Here is a 26,358-nt window from a genome sequence, read left to right as displayed (position 1 = left end):
GGGCTGTCTTCTCTAAACTATAATCCTGGAAAGAACAAGAAATGAAATAACTGCAATGTTCTTTTCCCCTCTATTTTTTACTCCTCTCCAGGTAGAAGGACGTCTGAGGGAGACAGTCTTTTCAGACACCAATGGAAAAATCCAAGCCATTTTGTTACGGACTAAGTCTAAGAGGTTTTACACATAAACTTTCAGAGAAGCATTCTAAAGCGTAGTTTTTGGGGTATATGGTTAAAAAATTTTGAAACTTCACTTTATGGAGAACTACACTATTTTGAAGTGCCAATACAGCCCAGCACGTCTTTTCACAAAAAGATCCATGCTTGTCAAGATACAGCAACATGACTAAATTTGTACAAGTAAGAAAGTCTCAAAAAAAAAAAGGCACACCAACAACAGTTGATTCTACTCTAGCCAAAGATGCATTGCACTGCCTTCTGAAGTCTCTTCCAACAAATATATAGTATGTATTCCATGTAAACTTCATTCAGATGTGACGACTCCATTTATTTTTCTAAACATGGTCAAATTAAGTTTAAACTTTTTATAGCTACAAACAGCTTTTCCTAGTGTGTCCAAAAAGAATAAAAACATTTAATAAAAATAATTTTAAGCTTCTAACCTCTAGAAGCCCACCACAAATTAAGTGCATCCAATTTTTTCTCTTAATCTAAGTCCTTCAGTAACCTTAGCACTTATACCAATCCCCTGTGTGTGGGGGCAGAAGACCCTAACATCTGTTTGCAAATTGAGGTACATACATTAATATCAGCTCCTTTCAATAGCAGAAATTCCAGAATCTCAAGCTGTCCACAGTCTGCTGCATAGTGAAGAGGCTTTCTCCCACCTTCAAGTGTCCGGTTGACATCTTCACCCTTCAATGTAAACATAATCTAATAAGCAAAATTTTAGAGCTAACACACCAAGAGCTTGGACAAAAAGTCCAACACTTTCAAATATGCTGAAGAATGTTCCATCAAAATATTTAAGTCATTGCCCAAGAAAACTGAAAATTAAGTTGCTCGATTTCCTTCCCATCATCTACGCATTTAAAAATGTAAGACAATCTTTGTCCCTCCTTCCACACTGCATCAAGTGTATTGAGTACCCAAATGCACTTGGTAACATGTATTATTAAAAAAAATACCATCAGAGCTTGTAAAAAAATGCTCACATTTTGCTCATTTTGCTTCTTTGCCTGAACTGGGACCCTAGTTATCTGGCCAAGTTACTTTACCTACTTCTACACATACTGAAGTTTCACACACTGAGAAACCAGATGCATAGAAATAAGTCAGCATCGTAACTATTAGCAAGTGAATACAGATCATCCATAATTAAAAACCCAATTATGAAACTGCCCATTCTGTTTTATAAATAGCACCCAATAATTCTACACGACACAAAAGTCTGAGAACAGTCAACCAAATCAGGACACAGGAAGCTGTATTCTAATGCCACTCATACTAGTGAATCAAGACCTTTCTCAAGGCGTAAACAAAATTTAATTCAGTGAGTGCCTAATCAGCTTTATTTCTTCACCTTAGGTTGGGCAACTAAGGATAAACTGATTTGCTGCACTTCAGTAATGACAAGGTGGTACTGGAAACCAAATACTGACAAGCTATGTGGTAAGTGAGTTCCTTCTTGTTTGTATGTGCAAGTAATAGTATTTTAGGGAGCGGCTAAATTTAGCATCATATCTCCACAGAAGAACAATCAAAAGAATTACAACTGCAGCACCAATTCATACTTCTCTAGAGCCCCTGCAGTTCTCTCAGTCCTGCCCCAAATCTCTAGAAAGTCCACAGAATAGAGGGTTTGACACATCTTCTAGACATTACCTCCCTTCTAAGAATGGAAGGAGGACTGTCAGAAGGAAACCTTATTCTGCATCTAATGTTCTGTATTATCAGTTTTATACTACTGGCCAAACAACAAGATGATCTCTGAATTCTCTCCTAGCAGCAGGATATTAAATTCTTATAACACACTCTGTTGAAAGTCAAAGCAACACCACAGCATTTAACTAAACCACTGTGCATTCTGTGGTCTCAGAGGTCAGGACCCAGTTCTTACACTATTGAAGGTTCTGGCTTCAGAGAAGAATAAAGTAGCTGCAAGTAGCACAGTGAAAATAACTCTGCAACTGCTGTTACTGACCCAAAAGTATGACTATGGCTTCCGAAGTATGTTGGATATCAGGAAAAAGACAGTTTTACCTATGATTTTCAGAACAGCAACAAATTGTACCTCTAAACAAAGTCCACCGCGCTTTTAGCTATGTGGGCTACCAACACGGTACAACAGTTTATAATGTAAAATTCCAACATGACTAACTGAAGATCTAACTTTGTTTACCAGTAAAATTGTTGCAGATAGTTTTGTGATGTAAACTTCCCTTCCCTTTTGCTAAGCTCTACCCATGTTCTTATTTGCACCTTGCCACTTCCCATCAATTTAAAAAACAGCTGACATTTAAATATAACACACAATGTTTGCAGATACATTAAGGATTGGGATGCATAGCTTTAGCAAGCCAACCATGTAAAAGCCATGCAATCACTACTCTGAAGAAGGCTTTAAAAACTCCTGTAATGTTTGACACATGCTAAGACATGGCAAGTAAGAGGGTAAGGGAGAAGGCCAAGCAAGTAATACCTGGGCCAGTGCACAGTAAAGCTAGAGCATTCAAATTCAAGAACAAGTTTAGAATCATCATGTCTAAAGATTAGACCAGCCTAGCAAAACTCCCCCTTCCTTAAGGTCATAAATATTTCTCCCATTGGCTTACATTATCAGATTATTTTTTTTTTGTTTTAAAGAATATACCACAGACCCCCTCTGTTCTCTCCTAAGCTGGCTGTAGAATAAATTCCTGCTGGATAATAAACTTTTGGAAGGAAAAAACATCACCTGAACGCAGAATTTTCTCTTAAAGATGATGAAAGCTTGCTTACAGGGGAGTACCTAGCAAAAAGTCTGCAAAGATGTCCCAAACACAGATTACACAAATTTGAATACTAGCATTGAGAAAATGTATTGGCAGCATTCAAAAACAGAGTGTTTCAGTCTGAATTAACAGAACCAAGATACCCTGTAAGTTACAAAAATAATAAAAAAAAGCAAGTACTCCTAGATTCTGCAATAAACTGTCCAATATCCAGTTGTTCCATGGGTGTGAAAAGCCACGGTAAAACAGAACGCTGAATGTTATAAAACTTTGTTGGGTCTTTTCTACTCCTGGTTCAAGACATATAGAAATAGGAAGGGAAGAAAAATCAACCCATTTCATAAAAAGGGATCAAACCCTGGCACAAGCACCTGCTTTAAATGCAGTCTCTAACACATGTATGTCAGAAAACTCGCAGGACTCTTCATAAGTAATTTTTCCTCTGGCCTTTAGATCTCCTATTTGTATTGTCTGGGGCATCTCCCCATAGAAGAGCAGTGGTCTCCAAAGTGGGGTGCAAAAACCCAGACAGGTGTGCAGGACAATCCATTGGGGTGCAATAAGAAAAAAATTTTTGCACTGTTAATAAAATGTAAAATAGTGTTTATTTCAACTTTAATTTCCAATTTTGAGCATGTTTTATAACATACATACTACATAATACATGTATAAAATTTATTTATAAATATAGAGATATTGGTGGAACATGCTGGAAATTTATTTATTGATGAGGTGCATGATCAAAAAGTTTTGGAGGCTACTGGTATAGAGCTCTATCGGTATCCATGGGAACAACAATTTAATTCTTTTTCAGAAGGAGCTTCATGCTGTAACACTAAATAGTTTCAGTAGAAGTTGTATAGGTAAACTGAAACCCCCCGTAAACCATACCCCTACACACAAGTTACGCAGATTAAAGACCAATTGTCACAAAATTCACAAGGACATCTTTACAGTTTTGCTTGTGCAAAGAGAAAGTGCGTTTAGACATGAAAATACTGATTTCATATCTTTAATTGAAATTCTATTAACATTTTCTATCTTTATCTACACCAGCTTCCATTTATATGCTTAAATAAGTCTCTAAGATACAAGTTTCATATAAAATCACCTATAAAAATGGGGAAGTCAGGAAACTGCTTGAACCCTCATGATCCAAATTAGTAATACACAGGTGAAAAAGACAGTAGTTAACCAGTTACAACAATAAACATTTTACTTGGCTAGACAGTGATACGAAACATCTAACACCCTAGATAAGGTTATTAAAGATTAACTAAACAAGCTGCTGTTCTCTTTTGAGCTTTGGATATACAATCCTGTGGGTGTTGACTTTTGTCTTCACTGGATGAGCACTCCAAGTTGGATTCTCTTGCTCTTCAACTTGGAAGTATTCTGTTTAGCTAAGCTAGGGCGAGATGTTTACTTACATGGGCAGATGGATTCTCAGTTCTGACAGCCTGGCCAGCCATGACAGACCACATTTTGTATAGGAAAAGCATCTTCTCTATATGGTGACATGCAAAAAGTGATTGACTATACACTACAGAATTCAAGCATTCGCATTAGCAAAGAAATTATACTATATAGTAGCCATAGCTACAATGCTGATTCACCTCTTCATATGATAAAAAAATACCTAAGCATAAGGTCAAGACTTGAGCCCCTCATAAATAAGGCAGCTCTGGTCAAGGTGTGGCTAATTATGTCAACAAAACAAGACAAAGTGGTCTCTGAAGCCCTATGACAGGCAAAGGCAGGAAAGAGTGCAGGAAGTAAAGACTTAAAAAGAGTTCTCTCTATGTAAAGTTTTGTGAAATTGCTGTGTTTTCATATAATATTGGCCAGAGACATTATACTGAATGTTATAAACTTCCGTATCAGCAATCTTTTCAAGTGATGTTTCTCAGTACTGAACTTGGAGACAGCAAAGTAAGCGAGATTTTTGGTAGGATAAAACTCAGACTATATTAAATAGCTGCTAAAGGTTTTCTTTTAAAAGACTATATTCTGCACAGGTCAGAACACACATGAACTGCCAAAGAGCATGATTTTTCCTTTACACCCGTAGGAACAAAATCTTACGTACATTAGACAAAAAGTGATAGAAAATTTTCCCAGGAACATTTAAGGGACTTTTGTCATCTTCTAGAATCTAACATAGCAGCAAAGTAGGTATTTGTTACGAGGGTACTTTGAAGGAGACTTAGTTAAGCCAGAATCAAAGAATCATATTAACTTCAAAATAAAAATATATTTTCAAAGGCATGAAAGATTACTTAGTTTCACTTTCTAGAGTGGACCTACAAATTCACTAAGAATTGTGTAAACCTTTGTGCAAAGCCTCAGAAAAGAATTTGCCCTTGCAAAAGGAAAGACATGAACACCTTTTAACAACCTTCCAGAATATGCTGAGTTTACTTAGTCAGACATTTAAGGCTATGTCTGGTATAAGCTACATCAGTAATGTTTTTCTTTGCAGATCAACGACCTAGAGCACCAGCTATGCAGTAACATTAAAAACCAGTTCCGCACATGAAACATCAGAACCAGCAGTTAGCAGGTATCTGCCTTAATCCCCTCTATTAAAATCTGATTACAGGTAACGAAAAGCCTCTCTGTAAATCTCCAGTTACTAAACAAGACAGCATGAGAAGATTTTTATAACATGTTAATCTTATGTCCTACTTAGAAATAGCACATACATGGATAACAGCAGAATATTCAATTAGAAAGGCTTTAAATGTCATATTAATTTTTCAGTGAAGGACAGGAAAATAAAAACTCAAAGCTCAGCTCTAAATACTTTCAAGAATTTTCTCTGCTTTTTAAATAACTAATAGTAGGGTTCATTATAGCATCCTCCGAATGCAACTATCACCCACTTTCTGTAATGGAGCAATTAAATCCAAAAGATCTGTTCTAACTAATTTCTTAAGTGAGTGCTGTCAAAATTATTTACTCTTGAACTTTCTTAAACTTAATTCTTCAACTAACTTCTATCTCACACAATTTCCTTGCTCCACTTTTTCTGCCAACATACCTACACAAGCCAGGCTGTATCTCATGTCCTTTTACAGTTAAAAAAGCCAAAGCTTGCCTGGAATTCAGTTCCATCCCTGTGCACTCTGAGAAAGTGCCTACATTCTTCTTTGTTACCCACCCCCAATTCCACTTTTCATGCTCCCCCTTTTCATACCTAAGATCAGAGAGGAGTCCCCTGACAGCCAAGCTGCCCTCCTGCTGGATGTCCCAAATCTGGAAGGATCTGCACCTTGACAGCTGCCTTGAATAAATTCTGCCAAATTTAATTCCTTATTCTTTTGCAGCCCAGTTGAAAGTATGAATCAGATTTCATTGACTTTCGTCCCTAATGCACATTATGACGTCAGCTCAATGGAAATGTTGAATAAACAAGTTTAGTCATAAATTACAAGTTCTGAAACTCTTTATTTACTGGGCATATTATTTAATCACACCAAACTGACACTGTCCTTGAATAGACCCCACCTTTTCTGTAGGCTTTATTACACAGACTGTATTCTATGCACCCCTTCATCTAGCTTTACCTGCTAACCCCCTGCTTTCCCAGTTCCCGTCAGTTTCAAAGGCATCAACACTTAAAGCGAAATGAGCTGAACCAAACTTCATCTAGTGCCACTCTAGCATTTCTACAGGGTATTCCGTGTGCTTCAATCACAGGCTTACGTTGCAGTGGCACACCAACCACAACCAAATCCGAGCCAGCTATTCACCTGAGCACCATGGTTTGCCAGTAGTGTTGCTCTAGAATATTATTGCCATGCTATTAAAGTCACAGCTCACCCATCAGTTTAGCACCGATTTTCTCCTGTGTAGCAGTTACAGTATCACTACTCTTATCCACAGTTTGATCCTTCTCACCTCTGCATCAGAATTAGTGGCTGAACAATGAATCCAATGAAGGAACTAATCAGTATGAGAATTAACTTGCTAAATTTCTCCTTTCCAGCTAAATCCATTCCTTCATCTGACTCACCACTTGGCACACGTACACAGCAGAAATAAGTAGCTGGAATTTACACTGCAGTTCTACCACAGGAATAGAAGCTGAAAATTGTGACCTCATTAAATCCTATTGCATAGGCTAACTGTATTAGTAGAGCAGTATCTGTAATACTGGTGGCATTAAAATGCTCTTTCAAATTTAGAAACAACTCCATATTCCCATCTGTACTTATCCTGCCATGCAGAAATAACTTCATCTCCCTATTTCATGCACTCTTTTCATTCCGGTTTTAATGAAGGAAACCTGATTCTATGCAGTCAGATGCCCTTGGAACACAGGGAAGCATCCTACAGGAGCTGCACTACTGGGTAATTCCTATCTCCATTGTTCCGGAAAAAGATGAATTCGCTGTACAACCTGTTGCATTACTTATATCTCTTGGCATACAAAGGATAGCCACTGTTACAGTCTATTAGGTAACGCTGACATTTTAAATATAGAAATACCTTTATTGTTGTCTGAGTGGGAAAGAGGAACAATGAAAAAAAATCTCTTTATTAAGAAAAGTTTAAGTCCTATGGATGAGATATTCCAATTATCTTACTGCATACTGAGAATACTACCTCCAAACACTTCATATTTTACTACCTTCCTGTAGGCCTTTGTTCACACTGGGTTTATTGGTTTTTTAAAAAATTCAGCAAAGAGATCAAGTGACACAGGGCATGAGAAGCATTTCAAACCAATCTCATTGTACAGATCTATAGCAAAAGGTGTTAAGAATTCAACTCATGGAAAGCATCTCAGGTTTTGAGCATTTATATTACTCAGGTGTAGAAACAATACGCAAATATGTGCGGACAAAAGAGAAAAGAAAAATTTAGGTATTGTACCTTCTTGTTTCTTTGTCACATCTCAGTGCATGGTCTTTATATCAGAAGAATCATGCGTAATATTCATTTATGCACTGTTAGCAACATTCTTCACTTTTAAAGCACATAGTGTAACAACAACAACAAAATCCTCCTGGGAATTTATGCCAGAAGAAACATTAGGAAACAAGTGAAATTCAGTGTAGCATCTGCTTTCTATATTCATCTTCATAAGTTGTCTTTAAAAAACAAATCTTAGTAGATAGGTAGGTAAGCTTTGATACACCCAATAACAATGATCAGAGGTATAACTGAAATGTAAAAATCTTTCTTACATTGTGATATTCTGAATCCGGAAATCCAGAAATTAAATTGGGACACCTGACCATGGTATTTTCATTCCATCAGAGGGGGATTGAAAATGCCATGGTCAGGTGTCCCAATTTAAATTTAATTTTGTAAAATGAAACTGGGAGAAGTAAACTATAATTTATGTGTTAATGTTGGATACAATCTGAAGACATTTTGCCATAATTGAAACTATATTGGTAGCCACTGAAGGAAATCTTTCCTTCCAACCTAACTAATTTTTAGTTTTTACACCTAGTTGCCTGAAATAGTAAATTTTATGGTTTTAAGTGGAACACAGATAACCTGAGTTTTAAATCACTTAAGAGCACTGTATTCCTTAGTCTTCTGAAAGGAGAGCAAGTTTGGACAAACCACACCTTGTAAAAAATTATTAGCCATATACTCTGCCACATTAAACTATGACATACACGAACAGGGTTTAGCCGACAATCTTGCACTTCCACAACGGGAATGTGGGGGATGTAGCGGAACTAATATATATTAATCTTCCCCTAACACTCTCCTTCATTTTCTCAAACTTTGAATCAGCTCACACCCCTTCAATCACTGTCCAGTATAACTTTTTCCAGACTCATCCATCTCTGGAAAGATTTTTTAACAAACAAAACCACCGCCCACAACATAAGTACTCTGACGATAAAAATACATTCAGCTATCTTTGTCATCCTACTTGTATTCTCAAAATGGCTGTATTTTAAGTATTTAAGCCAAAGTTCACTGCATAAACCGTGTTCCAGTTGTATGTTCATAGACTTTTCAACTGTTTATTGCTGTCACATGTCAGCTCTGGGGCTCATCTAATCCAAAAGTCACCTCTCTAGCACTGCAGATCTGAATATCTTTATTAGGAATCCTTAATAACAATACAACAGAAACAAATGAAGAAACCCCCATTTTCTACATACTTCTGTTCCTCAAGGTCAATTATCCTACAATTCCAAAAATAAAATATTAAGCTCACAATTAAGTCAAATAAAAACTTCTGTCATTAATCTCTTTGCTGTAACAGTAAAAACATAAGATGATGTTTTTACATAACTAATCCATGGGTCATAAACACTAGCAGTAATGAAGGAAAACTCAACTACCACACTTCCTGAGACCTGACTAATAATCTAAAAATATAAGGACAGTTTAATTCTACAAGCTTGTAAGCCTAATGACTCATGGAATCACAGACTATTTAAGGCTGAAAGGGAACTCTGGAGGTTTTCTAGTCCTAACATCTGCTCAAAGTAGGTCCAAACAGATCAGGCTGCTCAGGACATTGCCCAGCTGAATTCCACACACCTCCAAGGACTGAGGATTACACAAGCTCTGTAGGCACAAACCCTTCCCAGGGTTTGATCATACTCACAGTGAAGTATTTCTCACATTCAGACTGAACAGTTGCCTCTTAACACTTTCACTATGCATCTCTAAACAAACCTCTCTATATCCTGCCCTTGGTAGAGAAAGACAATAAAAGTTCCCTAAAAAAAAAAAAAAAACAAAACCAAACAATCAAAACAAAAACCAACAAAAAACCCCAAACCCAAATCACCACAACTGTAAACAGCATCTCTTTTTATGTCCTCAGCAATCCTGATGGCCCCCAAGCTCTTGACTCTCAATATGTTCCAGTATGTCAATGTCCCTCTTCTACTAGGAAACCCAGAACTGGACACAGTGCTCAAATGCAGCCTCAGAAGTGGTAAGAAGGGAAACATTTCTTTCAACCTGCTGGCTGTTTTCTTGCTAACACAGCTCTGTATGCTGCTGGCCTTCAATAACACAAGAGCATGCTGCAGACTTATCTGCAGCTTGATGTCTACCAGGACCCTGAAGTACTTTTTCTAAAGAGCTCCTACTTAGCCAATTAGTCCCCAGCTCGTACAGGTGCCTGGGTTCACTTCTTTTTATCCTATTGTCCTGAACAATAAAGACATCCCATTGTCTAGGTCACCAATAAAAACGTTAAGCAATACTACTACTACCAAGCCCTGACAGACACCACTGGTAACCAGGCACCACTTAGAGGTGACACTGCTAATCACAGCCCTTTGAGTCCAACAGCCCAGCCAATTTTCCACCAACCTTACAGTCCACATACTGCAAACTTTGACTTGATCTCTCACTATATCCTTACAGCAAAAGTCTTGTCAAATGGGTTCAAGGAAGAAGAGGATTTCCTGCATAGCCTTCCCAGAGACTGAGGCTAAACTGACCTACCTACAGTTCCCCAGGTGTTCCTTCTCACCATTATTGAATATGTGAGACATTTGCTTTCTCGGATTCATCAGAAACATTCCCCCAGTCACTAAGGCCTTTCAAAGATGACAGAACAGCTGCACAAAGACATCATACAGGTCTGTCAGCACCCTCAGATGCATCCCACCTGATCACATGGACTGGCGTATGTCCAGGCTACTTAAGGAATTCCCTAATTCCATTTTCCTTTACCACAGACAGTGCTTCATTACCAAAGGCTCTCCTATTAGGTGGAGGGCCCTGGAAGGCCTTACCAATAAGAAGGGCAAAAAAGCTTTTTATGTATTTTATCACTTGGTCCTCTGCTCAACAAAGCAGTAGCTCCAGATCTTCCTTTGCCTTCCTTTCATAATCAGTCACTAGCTCCTTCTACCGCTAGTACCGATTCCTTGCTAGTTTCAACTTCAACTGAAGTTCAGCTGTCATACTCCCATCCCTGCATATTTGTGCAATGTTTCTACATTCCTTCCACTGGATCATTTTGCTTTCACCTTCTGTGTAACTCTGTGTATTTTACAAATTCCTCAAAATAGTAAGTTGTCTGTCCAAGTAACAGCCTTGAAAAGCACTCTCTCAACTCAACATTTCTCATTCTGTCATGAGTGAGTCCCTGAACAGAAAGGCCCTTGAAGCATCTTAACCTTCTTCAGCCAGGCTGCAGTATCATCTATATTCAAATAACAAAAAAAAAAAAAAAGGGCAATCTGACCTTCCATCCTAGAAACAAAATTTTATAGCTTGCCTCCTCTGAACTCTTCTTCCACCGATCAGTTCCTTAAGGACAGAACTGGAGCCTCAAATATCCCAGTTTTCAATTAACCTTCTAAAGGCTTCAGAACTAAAACTGAATGCTACAAGTTCAAACACAAAAACACTCTCATTTTTTTACTTTTGCCAACACAAAAAGCTGAGGTTTACCACTGAAAATTCAAGTGCTCCTACTTCAGTTTCCTTACTATTGACATTTTCTCACTATTGAAACATTCCTTGGACTTCGGTACAGAGAGCCCAGATTCCTCATATGACCTGATGGAGAGTGCTCTCATCCTCCTCAGTCCACCTTTGGAGTGGTTCCATATGTATACCATTCTGTAACCCTCGTTCTCACCTTAGGACTGCCAAAGAGCTGATTCAAGCACTGCTAAGCTTAACTCAAAGTTGGATTTGTAGGTGTCTTTTGTTCCGATCTATGTATTTCTATAAAACATGTTGAAGAAATCTGACAGCATTATAGAACACCAGTTCCCAACCACAGAGCTCACTATGTAAAAGTATTCACCTGGTCTGCACTTTAGGCCTTCAGTTCAATAACCCCACAACACTCGTCTTTCGAAGTGGTGCTGTAATTCAACCGAGTTTTTCCCCCCTACAAGAATAGCCTCAGGTTCTAAAAAGCAGCATTGACTTTAAAGTAGTTTTCATTCCTGCCAAAATATAGACTGATCTAGCTAACCAAAGTCTACACTAGCACTTTCACTGGTCCTTGGAGGTTACCGATAGAAGCACTCTTAAATGAATTCAGTAATTTGGGCCTAATGGCTTTTCCTGAAAAACTTATTACTAGTTTTCAAGTGTTAAAATTTATGCTACTGAAAACACCTTTGAGTAGTGGGAACAATAAAACGATCTCTTCTTCCAAGCCGGTTATACAATTTTCTCTAGAAATTTTGTCAAGTTAACTGACGTGGAGCACTAGCCTGAAGCAGTTTCTGCTGGGTAGAGCAGAGAGGTTAGATATCTGCATCCATTACTGAAACTGTCTCAGTTTTAAATTGCTACAGTAGACATACCCTCACATCAGCTATCTTAACACAAACCTGACTATAACTGAATCACTTGTCTAGTACTTTAGACAAGGAAACCATTTTTATAAGCTTCTGGGTATTTCATCATAAGCCTAGACTAACATGCTATTTTCAATTCCTGCCCACTTTTATTGATTAGAAACAAGAAAAATTCAAGTGATCAGCTCATAACACAGGTCAGTGCAGCATATTATTTAACTTTTGTACATTTTTTTGTGTAAGAGGAAAAAGCTCTGACACATGATGCTACATGGATTGCTGAACTAACAATTGGGCAGAGCAGGTCAAAAAAGATAAATTCCACATTTGCCCTAACTTGATGCATTAAAAAAACACTCAAACAATGCAGAAGGCCTAAGGAGACACAACATTTTTCTATATATTCTGCTCAGCTTTACTATTCTCAGATTACTGAGTCTCAAGTTTTCTTGTCTCTATCTTCTGACTCACAAGGACAATGACCTTGTTGCCCCCTGGTCAATATTCAACCTAAAAGCAACAGTGGAACATGGTGAAGTAACTAATAAAGGCTGTGTTAGGTCCAAAGAGCAGAAAGGGAAGGAAAAACATTGTGTTGTAACTTGTGGATAAGTTATGATTTTGAAGCAGATTTCTTCAGTTAAAAACCAGCAGTAAGTTCCTGCCAAAGCTGAGAAATCAACCCATTGTAACTGCAAGTAGGCAGTTTCCCATGGCAACTGCAAAAAAATTGTGCAGGGTCCAAGTTTTCATTTGAATCCTCTATATTTTCAAAAATTATTTATTTTCAGCCCATTAAGTAAATTAACATAATCCAGTCTCATCCAGCCTGCCACAGAGAGACTATTGCTGCTATTGCTCAGTGGTTCAGCAAATTCTGACCATTCCAGTAGTTTTCCAACTGTAGCCAGCATGGACTACAGTTGTCTGTGGACAACTGAACAGAAGCAAGTGACCTAGATATATTGTATGGGATAACTACTTTCCACTTCAAGTATTTCAGAAGATCTAGAAGTTCTTTGGTTTTTGTTTAATGGCTGAGAGGGACTACATTAGCTAAGCCTTTCTACTGATGATCTTTGTGTTGATGGCAAGAGATATTTAATAATGCCTTTTTGACACTGACAGGTTTTTTTTATTCCCTGTCCTCTATATTTCATAGCCTGGAGCAACAAGGTATTTTCTCCCAGCCGTCTTCTTTCTGCTGTGTATGCTTTGGAGAATATTTGAGACAAGCTGTCTTTACACCTTCCTCTTATCACGTCTTCCTGAAACAGACAGAAACAGCAAAAACATCCACAAAAAACCCTGTAGATTATTATCAAAAAGCAAAATCAAGTTAACAGATGTTGAGATGGAAACTTCTTGAATACAGAAAGTTAAAGCTATGTGGAAGAGGCTACGGACATCAGTAACAACTTGTCATTGCTGTTCTGGATCCACATCTAGTCTTTGTTATTAGTTTTGCATGCCACATCCATCTGACCATTTTTTTAAAAGTTGAAAAAAGGCTACTCAAAGGATTACAGTGTAACATTCCTGCTAAAAGACCGTCACCCATTTACCAAAAAGAGGTATATGTTCTGATGACAGTATGGGTCTCTCCAGTCGGCATTTTGCAGCAAGTTCTACGGCCAGAGCAGACAGATGTAGATGGCCATGTATGTTTAAAATTAGTATCTACTTTGCAGTTCTCTGCTTTGATAGAAGCCTCAACTGCTAATGATAACACTAATTTGCTCTACACAAGAAAATTAATTATGAACCTCATGCTGAATTTTGCCTGTCTTGATATGGTATTTAAAGTACTCTGAAAAGCTTTTATAAGCACCCCTACACTTATTTTGGCTTAAGCCAATAAGGTACTTAGCAAGCGTAATTTTCAGGTTTTATTTGTTAGTGGTAAAAAAATACCTAGTTTATCCATGATAATCAAATGCAATGTGAAATCCTTTGTCTCAGTCAAAAGAATACAAATCCAGAAGCAACTGCTAAATAAACTGAACTACTGAGCCATCTGTGCTTCAGTTGTATCAGCATTTTTAGAGACAAACAAACCTGATACACAAGTTGTTCTTTAGAACAGTAATGAACCTACTGTTTCCTAGCTACAGCTTCTAGAAACTCATGCTACAATCCCAGCTTCAGAGCTGTGTCAGTATGTGCATTATTGAAAACAGTTGTTTCACCTCCCCCACCCCCAGCCCAAAATCCTTAATCTAAGATTTGAGCAAGAAACAGTGGAAACCACTCACTACTTGCATTAGCAAGTGATGAAACAGGAATGAAGGGACCAGTTTTGCAGCTTCTCTCAGCTCTTACGTATTCCTATTTAAAAGCTGTCCAAAAGCACTCACCTGTCAGTTAAGCAACAGCTCAGAGTAACAGCAGCAACTAGTTCTGACAGAATACACTGATGCTTATTTTTATGTATTATTACTTCTAACAAGAGACTCTGTTCAGAGTACTACTTCTAATTAATGAATGTCAGTGCGCTAAACATTCTAGATTCTGAACTGAAACAGTCAGTGATCAGACACACTGAGCTATCTCTGCTTAGAACTGTTAGAATTTGGAATTAAAGCTAAAATGCTTTAGTTGTGGCACCAAGGCTTGTCTATCAGACATGATACAGTGGCCACAACCAAAAATAAAACCATTTAACTACTAATTCTTAAGGAATCACAGACAGATCTAATGACTTTATACCCTAACTTGACATAAAACTAATGTTCAGTCTAAAGAGACGTGTTAAGTACTGTACCCAATCAACACAGCAGTGGTCCATTTTCACAGGCAACACTGAGCTGACCTAAAATTGTATTTCCTGCAGAAATGACTTGCCAGACTCCACATCTTAACACTGCTGCATTTTGATCCAATTTGGATGATACCCACTCTAAGACTATACCAAGCAGAACATATTCCAGCCCACATGGATGCCAGATGATTGCTAAACAGCAGACATCAGCCATACTTAAACCAGAAATCAGATAAGGTCTCAGTAATTCAGTACTATACCATCAGCAGATTGACAACAGATGACACTATCAAACCAGAAAAATACACAGAACACCTGTTCATGTAGTTTCACACAAACTCAAGCTTAACATGTCAGATCATCTAGCCACGGAATTATGAAATCAAGTTTGGACAGATAAAAATACAGTGCCATGTTTTTCTTCCTTGGTGCACTAAGTTTGTTTTAGAATACGATATTAAGTTCAAGGATAAAGCAATCCAAAGGTTTAGTAACAGGATTCAGGCTATTTCCATCATCAGATCACTGCTCCAAAAGTTAACCAGCTGAGCAAAGAATAAAAGCTATTACCATCCAATCTGCACTTAGTTGCTAGCTTTGAATTAAAGAACTTTCAGTCACAGTAAAAGCCCCAGCATCAACATCTATTAAAATCCTCAGTACATATTGTCCAAAGAATGCACAGGAAGTGACTTTTCCTTCTAGAAGAACAATAGACACCAGATATTGAGTTTCTCTTTCAGCAGATGCCACCTTAATATTTCGACTTGTGTGCATAATCTAAAAAACTAAGAACACCAATCCTCCCCCCCGCAACTAAATATGAGTTCTCAAATTTAAGGTTGTACTCAGTCATGAAGATAGGAGAGGATAAACAGGAAGATGAATTTATCTTTCAAAAACTACTGGCATAATTTCAAAAAACTACTGAATTTCAATGTCATAATTGAGGCTTAATATCATAAGCATTACTTACTTCTCTAGAATATGAACAAAGGATATGTCCAAGGCAAGATCAAGTGTTCTGTTACACCCAAGCTTAGCTTCTAAGTAAGTTTTGCTATGAGATTAACAGGCATTATTTTGCTGTGCAAATTGAGTTTACATTTTATTCACACAACAATGCATAAAACGATATGAAATATCAAAAGCAGTATTAATGAGTTCTAGAAGATCTGTGCCTTAACACATTTTTTGTTGAATTGCTCAAGCTGTTTTTGATTCAAATCACACCAAAACAAAACACAGAAGTAAAACACTTAAACATAAAAGCTGTTTTTAAATTCACAGAAAAACCACTGTTTTCCAAGCAGTATATACTTTAAAAAATATGCATTAACATCCACAGAATGGCTCTGTAAACCAATTACATACACTTGGAGTATTCAGCTCCACTGTAATACTTTCATTAAAAGTTACCAATACTGATATTGCATTTTTATAATTTAAATAATCCATCTACAAAAGTTAAGCTATTTTCTCCAGATTTCAACAGGAATTACTGTTGAAAATACTTTAGTAAATACAGTCTACTAACTTGTCACAGGAACAGAACTGAAGACTGTATTTCATGTTATAGTCTAATTGAAGGAACATATTTTGAAATCAAGTGTATTTACTGTTGAGTTATTATCTACAAGGTAAACTTAAGTAACAGATAATTAATGCTTTATTACAGAGCAAATTCAAGTTTTTTAACCAGGCTAAAAACCCTTTAGCCAAGGAAGAGTTAATAGTATTACTGAAGTTATTGAAAAGTCAGCAACCCAAGAAACAAAGGTTCTCCCAAACGCCTCACTAAAATACAAAGGATCCTGCAATTATTTTTTTTATACAGGGCATAGATAGAAATGCAGATCTCACCTCACAGGGACTCTCCTGACCAGTCTTTTTTATATAAAGATTTGAAACCTCCTCCTTTCAATTCCACACCTGAATCAAGTACTTGAAGTGTTTTAGAACAAACAAAAATCGTTTTAAAGCATTTATTGCTTATGGTGTTTGTATTCACAGCATCATTAACAAATCAGTTTAGAAGACAGATGCTGATGGTAACCGTTCTAAGGACAGCCTCTATCTTATTGTCTCAAATAGCTTTCCAGCTCATCTTTCCTCCTTGAAGCTAATCACTAATTTATAGGCCACAAGTGTGTTAAAAAGCAAGTTCATAAATTACTGGAGTTTGGGGAAAGAAAGTATCAGTCATTCAACAGTAATTATCAAGACTTGATCTTAGCTCATAAGAAACTTTGAGCACACGATTCTGTTTTATAAACTGACTCCATAATTAGATACACTTCAGAATATTCTTTGAACTTTGGCTGAAAGCATGACAGGCAAATGCCCAGAACACATTTCTAGTGATGTTTTGGTCTGTTCAGCTTATTAGCCACTGTGTGCAATTACTCCATTTTATTTTCAAAGTGTAGCTGAAGGCGAAGTAAAATGATTTTACCATTTCCCTTTTGGCCTGTAACCAATGAGGAAGGCAGCAATATACGTAAGAAAAGACAAAAATCTAGACCATACTCGAATCCTTGTTGCAGCAAGAAAGTTACAAAAATTCTTTCTTTGGAGAAATGCAATAATGCTTAGTATATTATGAGTCTGTACTGAACTATGAACTATACTACAGACAAAAGACTAAAGACCATAAAAACGGGCAAAGTGCAAAAAAGCACCAAAACCCCCAAACTACCTCAAAGCCATATTTATGTGCAGATGCATTACGAGTTTACAAGACCATGTTTCTCTGTCCTTTCCCACTTTCTCTCACCAGGACTTCAGCTCCTTTCAGGATAATACCAATTTATTTTCTGTCCTTTTCTTGGTTTGGTTTTGTTTTGTTTTAAAAGCACCACGAAAAAAACCCCCAACAACCCACACACAAGTACATTCCAGTCAAACTAAGAATTAAGAACTGTAGCTTGTTCAATAGGACTTACTAATACTAATTACTTCCCAAGTCAGAAAGCAACACAGACACTAGTCCCTTAAACATTTAAAGAAAGCTACTGTATCCCTCCCCGTTTCTGGCACATGATTGCAGAATTTGCCATTGGTGGTTGCAATCAACATAAGCTTTAGCATCAATTTGCAATAAAAACAACTAATAGCATATCCAGCACCCAATAAAGATTTCAAACTCTTTACTACGAACTGTGCTAATTTGTTCCCAACCCTTCTGATAACAAGCTAAAGCAGAAAAATATCTAATTGTTCAAAACTGCTGAAACTGCAACTTTTAAGAAAAACAATTGTTGTATAACCAACTGGTCAGTTATTGGGACTTATTAATTCCAGTCAACGCTTTTGTTCTAGCAATAGAAGATCTGTCTACACAAATGACAACTGCCTCTTTCCACAGAACTGTATTGGCTGGTAAACACAACATTCAATGTGGAGCTTTTGCTAGGGGGGAATTAAAACTAGTAACAACTTAATATAAACCTTCCATTTCTCAAGTGTGCAAATTAGTTACAAAGAAGTGACTTTGTTTGCACTTTTGTCTGGACACATATTCAAGTTCAAATAAGCATAAACATAAAGCCATAAAAAAACCTCAAAAAGCTAAGAACACTTGGCTGGGGATCCATATAAAGAAAAAAATGAGTACAGGACTGAAGCAATAAAATTTTATACATTCCCCTGGCTTTCTTTATCTTTCCTAAATTTTCTCTTCCAACCTTTCACCTACATGTTTTAAGTGCCTTTCAGTCTCGAAAATTTTTGGCCTTGAGAACCCCGCATTTCTGAGTCCGCTATGTTCTGCTTAAATTTGGGTAGGATATTTGACCTTCAGGTCCTGATATCTTAACAGCTAAGCATATGCTCCTTCAGAACAAGCATAAAGAAGTTGTTTGGTCTATTGTGACCTATCTAGGGATTCCTTATTTATGCATTTTGACACTGCTACAAGATCTATTCATTCAGTATTTTTACTCACGTGGCCTGCATGACTCACCAATTCCATGGTACCCAAGTCAACGTTCATTGCACAGCCTTCACAACTAGCACCACTTTCCACATATTATTCCAAATGGAGACAGAATACAAACCACTGAAGAACTGTTCTCTTGGAATTTTAGAAAGCTTAGCTCATCTTCCGTATGCCTTCCTGTGGAAATCAAAATTACCTAACTGAGTTGGAAGACAAGAGCTAGGCTTGAAGAACAAGGATTTAGTAAAGATAAAACAGATACAAGAGGAAAAATTGAGGTTAGAATAAGGGAGGGTGGGAAGAAAAGGAACAGTACTAGATGTGTTTTCCTCATACCACTGGATTCTCTGCCTGTTATTCATAACCTATTCCTAACTTTGTGCTGTTATACTTAGTAATGCATACACTAAAGACCAGAAACTCAGACAAAACAGGATATATTTGCAGCAGAAATAAAATTTCCTTTCAGTTTAAGAAATGTTATAATTAGTAAATCTTTCGGCAACAAAAGTTTAAACTTAATGTTTTATTAAAATCTGATTTTGATCACACTCTCTTTACTTTTTGCAGCAAACATCAATTAGACACAGGACAAATCAGCATAAGAACAGCCCAAACAAATAAATACTTAATTTTTTATTTAAGCGTGAAAAAGTCAAACACAAATCACAGACTTGGGCAGTCTCTTAAAGCCACCAAGAGTTTCAGAGCACAGAAGTCAAGTGAACCAACAAAACGATCATAGGCCTGACATCAACATTTCAGAAAGATACTACTATGTTTAGCAGTTCCAGATTTGTGATCAGTCTTGTCATGACTTTCATTTACAATTCAGACAAAAATGGCTTCAAAACCAGTTATATCTGTACCTTCACCAAAAGAACAGATTTGAGGATTTGTCCATTCAGCTAGCAACTTCCCACTTTCCACCATAATGCCAGGTTTACAGGCAAGATTGTTACTCCACGCTGTTCCTATAAACTACTTAAAAAACTGGTGCACAAACTGTAAATATCTGTGAGCAATTCTTTACCACATGTACTCAGACTCTTTTGGATCAGACTGGGGAAATTAATTAGCCATCCTGAAAAGGTGTTGTTCATCAACCTCATACATCTTATTGTACGCACTACTAAAAACTAGCTGCCGCGTTGTGTACTTCTGAAAGTTCTTCTAGTTTGTTCATGTCATTATAGTTAAGAGTAATTCTACCATGAACATGGAACCTGCTAGCAGCAGGTTCCAGTAGCAAGCAACTGTCTCATTTCATAAAGTAAAGGTTTAGGTCATCATGTTCAAATTTACAAAATATAAATTGAACACCAAGTTTAAGTAGAACTAAGAAGTAAAACAAAACTGTATCTTTAGGAATCACATTCCAACACGCTCAACAGTAATCAAGAGAAAATAACAGAAGGCCTAGAATCTCCAGATAAAGAAAAACCCACACAGTACAAGTATTGGCGTAACACCAAGGAGTTACAGTACAGAGATATCCAAGAGGCTCTCATGGGGATAAACTTCAGTCCAGTAGCTCCCAGGTCAGTGCCAGACTTGATATGCCTCTAGACAAACTACTGAGGTATACTTACACTGCACTGTAATCCAGCTAGGCTTTCAGGCTCCCTGTCACTGAAAAGCAAGAAAACATTTTCCAACCCAGAGGCAATCCAGCTATCAATGTAGCTGTAACACTGAAGTGCACTTCAGTATTCAACATAGTGAGACAAGGTAAATTTCAATGGTTTCAATTAACCATGGTATGGTTAATCTGTAACTAAAAGTAATCCACCCATATATAATGGTCACTTAATTAAGTGTTTATTTTCATTTAGTTTGTTCCTGAATAAGTCATTTCAATGGACACACAAAAGAATAGAGGTTTAAACTTTTGAGGGGTAACCTATTATTTCTCCATTCTAATCAATCTTCTCACAGACGTATTTAAGTGTTTTCTCTTTTTCACAACACTTAAACCTTAACTATACCCCTGACTGCTCCCTCCATTTCAAAAAGGTATTTCTAAACAATGTTTCTGGTTTAGTCTCTCCAGTTAGTTTTGCAGTAGTCACGTTTTCTGCATTTCTCAAGACATGTATTCAAATGTCATTATATCCCAAAGAACTGCAAGACTTTGTCATATCACAATTTTGTGAAGGATGCATAGGTAGTTGCTGTTTTCTAGCAGAGTTATTGAAAGTCCTCTAGGAATTTGGTTTTGTTTGTTATTTAAAAAAATATTTTAAAAATCCACACCAGAAATGCCTACTAGGCAAGCATAGCATATGCATACTTTCTGAAAGCGTTAGTTTCACAGCGTACCATCACCTCAAACTCCCAGTCCTCTCAGCAGTAAAAATCTGGTGCTTCCAGTTTGGTTGATTGTCCTATCTTCTTATGGTGGTAGGTTGGTTGACTTATTGAACATAACTAAGCAGTGGTATGTTTAGGAAGCAATGATGTAGGGGACTACAGCAGCTCCTGAAGTGAGGACTTCTCAGTTAAGCTATGTGAGGTGAAATTACATTAGAAAAAGATTTATTGTAACCTCTTTCTTACCAATCCAAGTTTATCTGGCCAAAAACTTTGTGTCTGGTGACTGAACAGATGTTATACTTCACCTGAGAAAACTACTGCTGACTGGAAACATTACATGTACATGTTGATGGTCTTTTGAAGCAACTGTACAGCCTATCTCATTCCACTGGTGAATGAGTATAAAGAGAAGGTAAAAGAGCAAACGCCATTCACATTAAGAAGTTCTGCAGGCTTAATATACCCTGCTCTTCTTCTAACTGATACTTTTTAGCCCCCTGTTCCCTTCCTCGAGGGAAGCAAATTAATCTGCGTGGGTCCTCCTCACCCATTTAAATGCACATTTGATTCATCTCTTCCCATGAAAGCTTCTGTTTTCTTGGGGAATTTTAAAAATTTGAGTGGATGTATGTAGGAAGAGTGCAGAATTCCTTCAGTCCCTTCGATTCGTGCAAAGACACCTCTGAAGCTAACATATGCTGGCTATATTCAAATAGACAACATCAAAGAAAGCGAATGGTAAAAATTACTTCTTAATCTAGTCATAAAAATAGATGACACCATACTTAACTGCTAGCATAACACACTAACGACAGTAGTTCAGTAGAACTTATAATTTAACTTAAAGAAAAAGTTGACAGGATTAGAAGTCAAGAAAAGGAGACTAATAAGATGTTTCTTGCAAAAAAAGTATTAAGTCTTACAGGACTATTCAAACTATACAGATAATCTTTCAACTTTTTATCAAGTAGAAGTCAACAGTGTCTTCTGAATGCACACACTGGCAGCACTAAGATCTCTTTTCTTAAGCAACAAAATAGTATCATTTGACATTTGTTTGTTTCATTGCCACCCCTCAGAAGTACTATTTCCATGAAAGATTCTTTCTGAAAAAGTATTTTCAGTAGAATGAAAAACCTCTTTACACAGACATAAATAAAGTACAAATGGAGACTCTTCCTTCTGCCTCTGTATCCCTTGTCCAAGAACTGCTGAAGTGGCAGAAGCTTTCTCTACTTAAAGAAGATAAACTGTCATCGAAAAGAAAGGTTTTCACATTATACTTTTTCACCTGCTGTTTGAATCAAAGTCTGAGTGCTACTAAGCTACCTTCCTTTTGGTACCTACTAGCCAAATCTGAGATTAAATAATAATAATAATAATAAATACTAGTGACTCCAAAGACAGAACTTCTACAGCTTATTTCACACAGGTGAAGAAAAGCCAGGACTGACATTGTCAGAGTTCAACTCTTACAGTCTCACTGATGACATCCATTTACACTATTATTTTTAAAGTGCCCAGGGTGATCTAGTTAGCATTTCAAACTCTGCCATTTAGATAGGAAACAAAATCAGAGGTCAAACACTTTATGTTGTAATTGGCAGCAAAACTACAAGATTATAGTTAAAAGCTGTACTGTTTCCAATCAATTGAAGAAACAAGACTAGAACAAGGAACAACACAAATGAGAAGCTGGAAATCAAATGTTTCAGGAAGGCAGACAAAAAAGAATTTTATGAAGATGCAGACTAAGATATGTAACACTGCCTCCCACATTACAGGGAGAGGAAATTTCTACTACTGCAAAGTTCATATAAGTAAACTTAGGACAAGAAAGCCATACAACTGATAAGGAAGGCAGTCAAAAGAGAACAGGCAGTCCAGAAAAGACACTTTCCTGAGAACTGTAACTATCAAAGTATGATTTGCCTTCACAGAATTAATTTAGGAACCAAGAATGTGAAGTTCCAACGGAGGCTTCTCCTACAGTCAGAGGTTTCATATTGTTCTCTTGCCCCTCCTCAATGCACATTTCCTGTTATAAACATAAGCTCATTCCTGTACTCTTCTTCCCTGAAGGTACCTCCCTCCATTTTGTTTCATAAAACCCACCAGTTTATCACTGTAAAACTTACCAAAAATTAGCCAAACAAGTTAACAAACCATTAGGAAGGGTGTCAGTCAAAATTTGCTCATATAAGCTTTGTCTCTACATGAAACCAGGGTAGCCTGGGTACTAGCCCACAATTTGTCAAGAAAACATAATGGACAACTGGAAAGAAAACATTAGACTTCTTGTGTTACTGGCAAGTAGGATGCTTAAGAGCTGATGACAGAAAGCGCATTTGCAAGTGGGGGAAAAGAATGGACAAGATAAGGTCACAAATAAGCAGAAAATTCCCACAGTTTATTCATCTTCTACAATTGCCAGTGCTAAAATGTAAGCTTGTTCAAGGATTGCAGGCTTCTTTTACTGTAATCACCTAACCACAGACAGTATCTCTCTTTTAAGGATTTCTACCTCATTAGTGCAGTTAGATGGTGCCCTTCAGCCTCTTTACTACAGCACCACCCTGGCTGGCTCAAGCCTCTTTCAGCAGCAGATGGAACGAAGTATTTGACTTTATGCTGAAGTGGATGAAGAGTGATCACATAAAACCATTTGCCACGTGAGTTGCAGTGCCACTCAGGAAGAGTGGGAATATAGAAAAGCTTTGTAATTAGTACTGCAGTGATCTTGTAGATATAAACTGACTGAAGATAGTTACTGCCAAAGTTTTTGCCTCAGCAACAGATACACAAGGATCCACTACTCACTAGTGTGCAGTGAGTTGTCTAGATAAATATGGCATTCTTGTAAAAGGTGTATCAAGAATCCAAATCTGCTGCTGAAACACTCTGGAGGCCCCAAAGCTGAGAAGAAATAAGATACGTCAATGCAATACTCAACTGTATTACACAGACATAGATATGTGACCCTTAACAGACTGCTTAAGTGGGATAATTATATTATGCCTACTTATTAGGACCTCTAGCACTTTACAGGCAGAGCACAGCATGCGAGTCCACAGCCACTTTGATGCAAAGTTCAGTAGCTTAGCTGAAACTGTCAGAGAAGACTATTAAAGCTAAACTGTTGGACTTTGTACTAAAGCAGCTGTTAAGTACTCACACACATTTCTTTCTGCCAAGAGTGCTACAAGTTTGTGTAACTTTCAACCGAAGTCGACAACTAGAGTAGGAAGAACTTAAGTCATCACAGCAAGATATGTCAGCATGTGTCAAGCTCCCAAAGACAATCATTAACTTGTTCAGAGATTTAAGTAATTACAGCTAAATTACATGCAAACTTCTGCTCTGATGTAACAGTTTCTAGACAACACTAAGGATTCACCGAAGCAGCATCTTGCCCTTATGTACATGCACTTTACCCACAAACCTCATTGACAAGCCATGGCAAATAAGGACATAAACCAACCTCCAAATACTACAGTGTACCTGAATACTTTTCACCCCTTACACAGGTATCTACTGTTCCTGTAGCGCTTGCCCTAAGAAGGTATCAAAACACTTCACAGAAGGTTAATGAATTAAGCCTCAACACACCCGGCAGCTTAGTAGCACCCTATTAAGGATGAGCCCTGAGGCACTGCGGGGAAGGATAACCAAACCAAGGCCACATACATATACACACACACACACATAAGATCAGCGGGGCAGTACTAGGACACAGGCTGTTAATTCAGGAAGTTTCGCGTATTGACATATAATAACTTCAGCAGCAAGCACAAGGGTCGACCGTGGGGCTGGAGGGGCAGGGAGGGAGCCCAGGACCCAAGCGGGCCGCGAGGAGGGGGAGGGGAGGACCCGCAGCGCCGCGGAGGCTCACAGCCCGCACCCCGGCAGGCGGCGGGTCCTGCCCCCCGGCCCAAGGCGGCCGACCCCCGAACGGAGGGCCCCGAAGCGGGCCCCGCGCACGTCCCTCCCTCCTCAGCGCCGCCTCGCCCACCCCGGGCCCCCGGCGCCTCCTACCTTGGCCACATAATCCTTCACCTCATCCAAGTCCCCGTTTTTGAGGGCCCACATGAATTCCTTGTCAGACATCGCGGCCGCCTAGCACAGGCGCGGGCGGGCGAGGCGGCGAGGGGCCGGCAGCACCTCCACGGAGCGAGGGCGGCGGCGCGGAGGGCGGGACCCCTCCCCCGGCTGCCGGCGGCGGGCGGCTGGGCGGGGCCGCGGGCGGCGGCGGGCGGCGGCGGGCGGCGCGGGGGAGCTCGGCACCGCGCAGCGAGGCCGGACACGCGAGCGGGGCGCAGCACGGGAGAAGCCGCCTGACTGAAGGGAAAAGCGGTTTACTTGCGCGCGGCGCTTCCGCTTCCGGTTCCCATTCAGCTCCCCTCCCCCGCCACCCGCTGCCCACCCCACCGAGACACCCACGCGGGAGAAGGGGAAGCGGGGCGCATGCGCGGGGGGGGGGGGGGGGGGGGGGGCGGGGGGCGGCGCATGAGCCCGCGGTAAAGCGTCCCGGGATCCCGGAGATACCACGGGGAGGGGGGGAGGGGGGGATGGCGGCGCATGCGCTCTATGTTCCCACGGCCTCGCCCCGCCGGCGGCCCCGCCCCCGGTTGCCCGGGGTTGCCATGGTGACGTGGCCTGCGCCCGGCCCCATCAGCCGTCTCGACTGATGGCCGGCGGGGCCGCTGGGGCTGCGGGGCGAGCCCTGCGGAACAGCCTCGCCCGGTGCCCGGCACCCTGTAGTCGATTTGCGTGGGGCTTTGCGCCTCGGCCCGGGGCGCAGCAGGTCGTGCGGGGCTCGGTGGGGCGGCGGGCCGCCGGCTCCCTCCTCCGAAGCGGCTGAGGAACTGCCGGTTTAGGCATCTTTTCCCACTGAGGCAACCCAGTGTCTAAATAGCTGTTCCACAAAACCTGGGGCACTGAACGTGCTGTGAATAATTACCATCATGCTTCCCAAACATGAGCAGGGAGACATAAAAGGAAGTATGTGATAATTAATTAATATGTTGGCACTCGGTGGTTGCATCTGTTTTTCGAAACCACATGTTTTGCGTAAGGAACATGCGGCCTGTTCCGTGAATCATGCCAGAGTGCTGGCAGGCAG

The 26,358-nt window shown here is 39.1% G+C and overlaps 1 protein-coding gene across 2 annotated transcripts in view; it reads right to left on the bottom strand.

Annotated features, from left to right (window-relative positions):
• The window catches only part of MTPN (myotrophin), a 44,375-nt gene extending 18,751 nt beyond the window's left edge, over positions 1-25,624 (bottom strand). Inside the window, exons 1-3 of one of the 2 annotated variants that reach the window (XM_055808199.1) lie at positions 25,272-25,624; positions 18,945-19,097; positions 762-875 (exon numbers count right to left, since the gene is read on the bottom strand). In XM_055808199.1, the coding sequence (XP_055664174.1) occupies positions 762-875; positions 18,945-18,974 (144 nt within the window). In that variant the 5' untranslated portion in view covers positions 18,975-19,097; positions 25,272-25,624. The remainder of the gene's footprint in view (positions 1-761; positions 876-18,944; positions 19,098-25,271) is intronic. The other variant, XM_005241781.4, reaches the window with a different exon arrangement.
• Between the last annotated feature and the right edge of the window lie 734 nt (positions 25,625-26,358).

This window comes from Falco peregrinus, chromosome 6 (genome assembly GCF_023634155.1).
Source record: "Falco peregrinus isolate bFalPer1 chromosome 6, bFalPer1.pri, whole genome shotgun sequence".
In the NCBI taxonomy this organism is placed as follows: Eukaryota; Metazoa; Chordata; class Aves; order Falconiformes; family Falconidae; genus Falco; species Falco peregrinus.
Note: the sequence above shows the minus strand (reverse complement) of the source record. Positions and strands in the feature narration are given on the sequence as shown.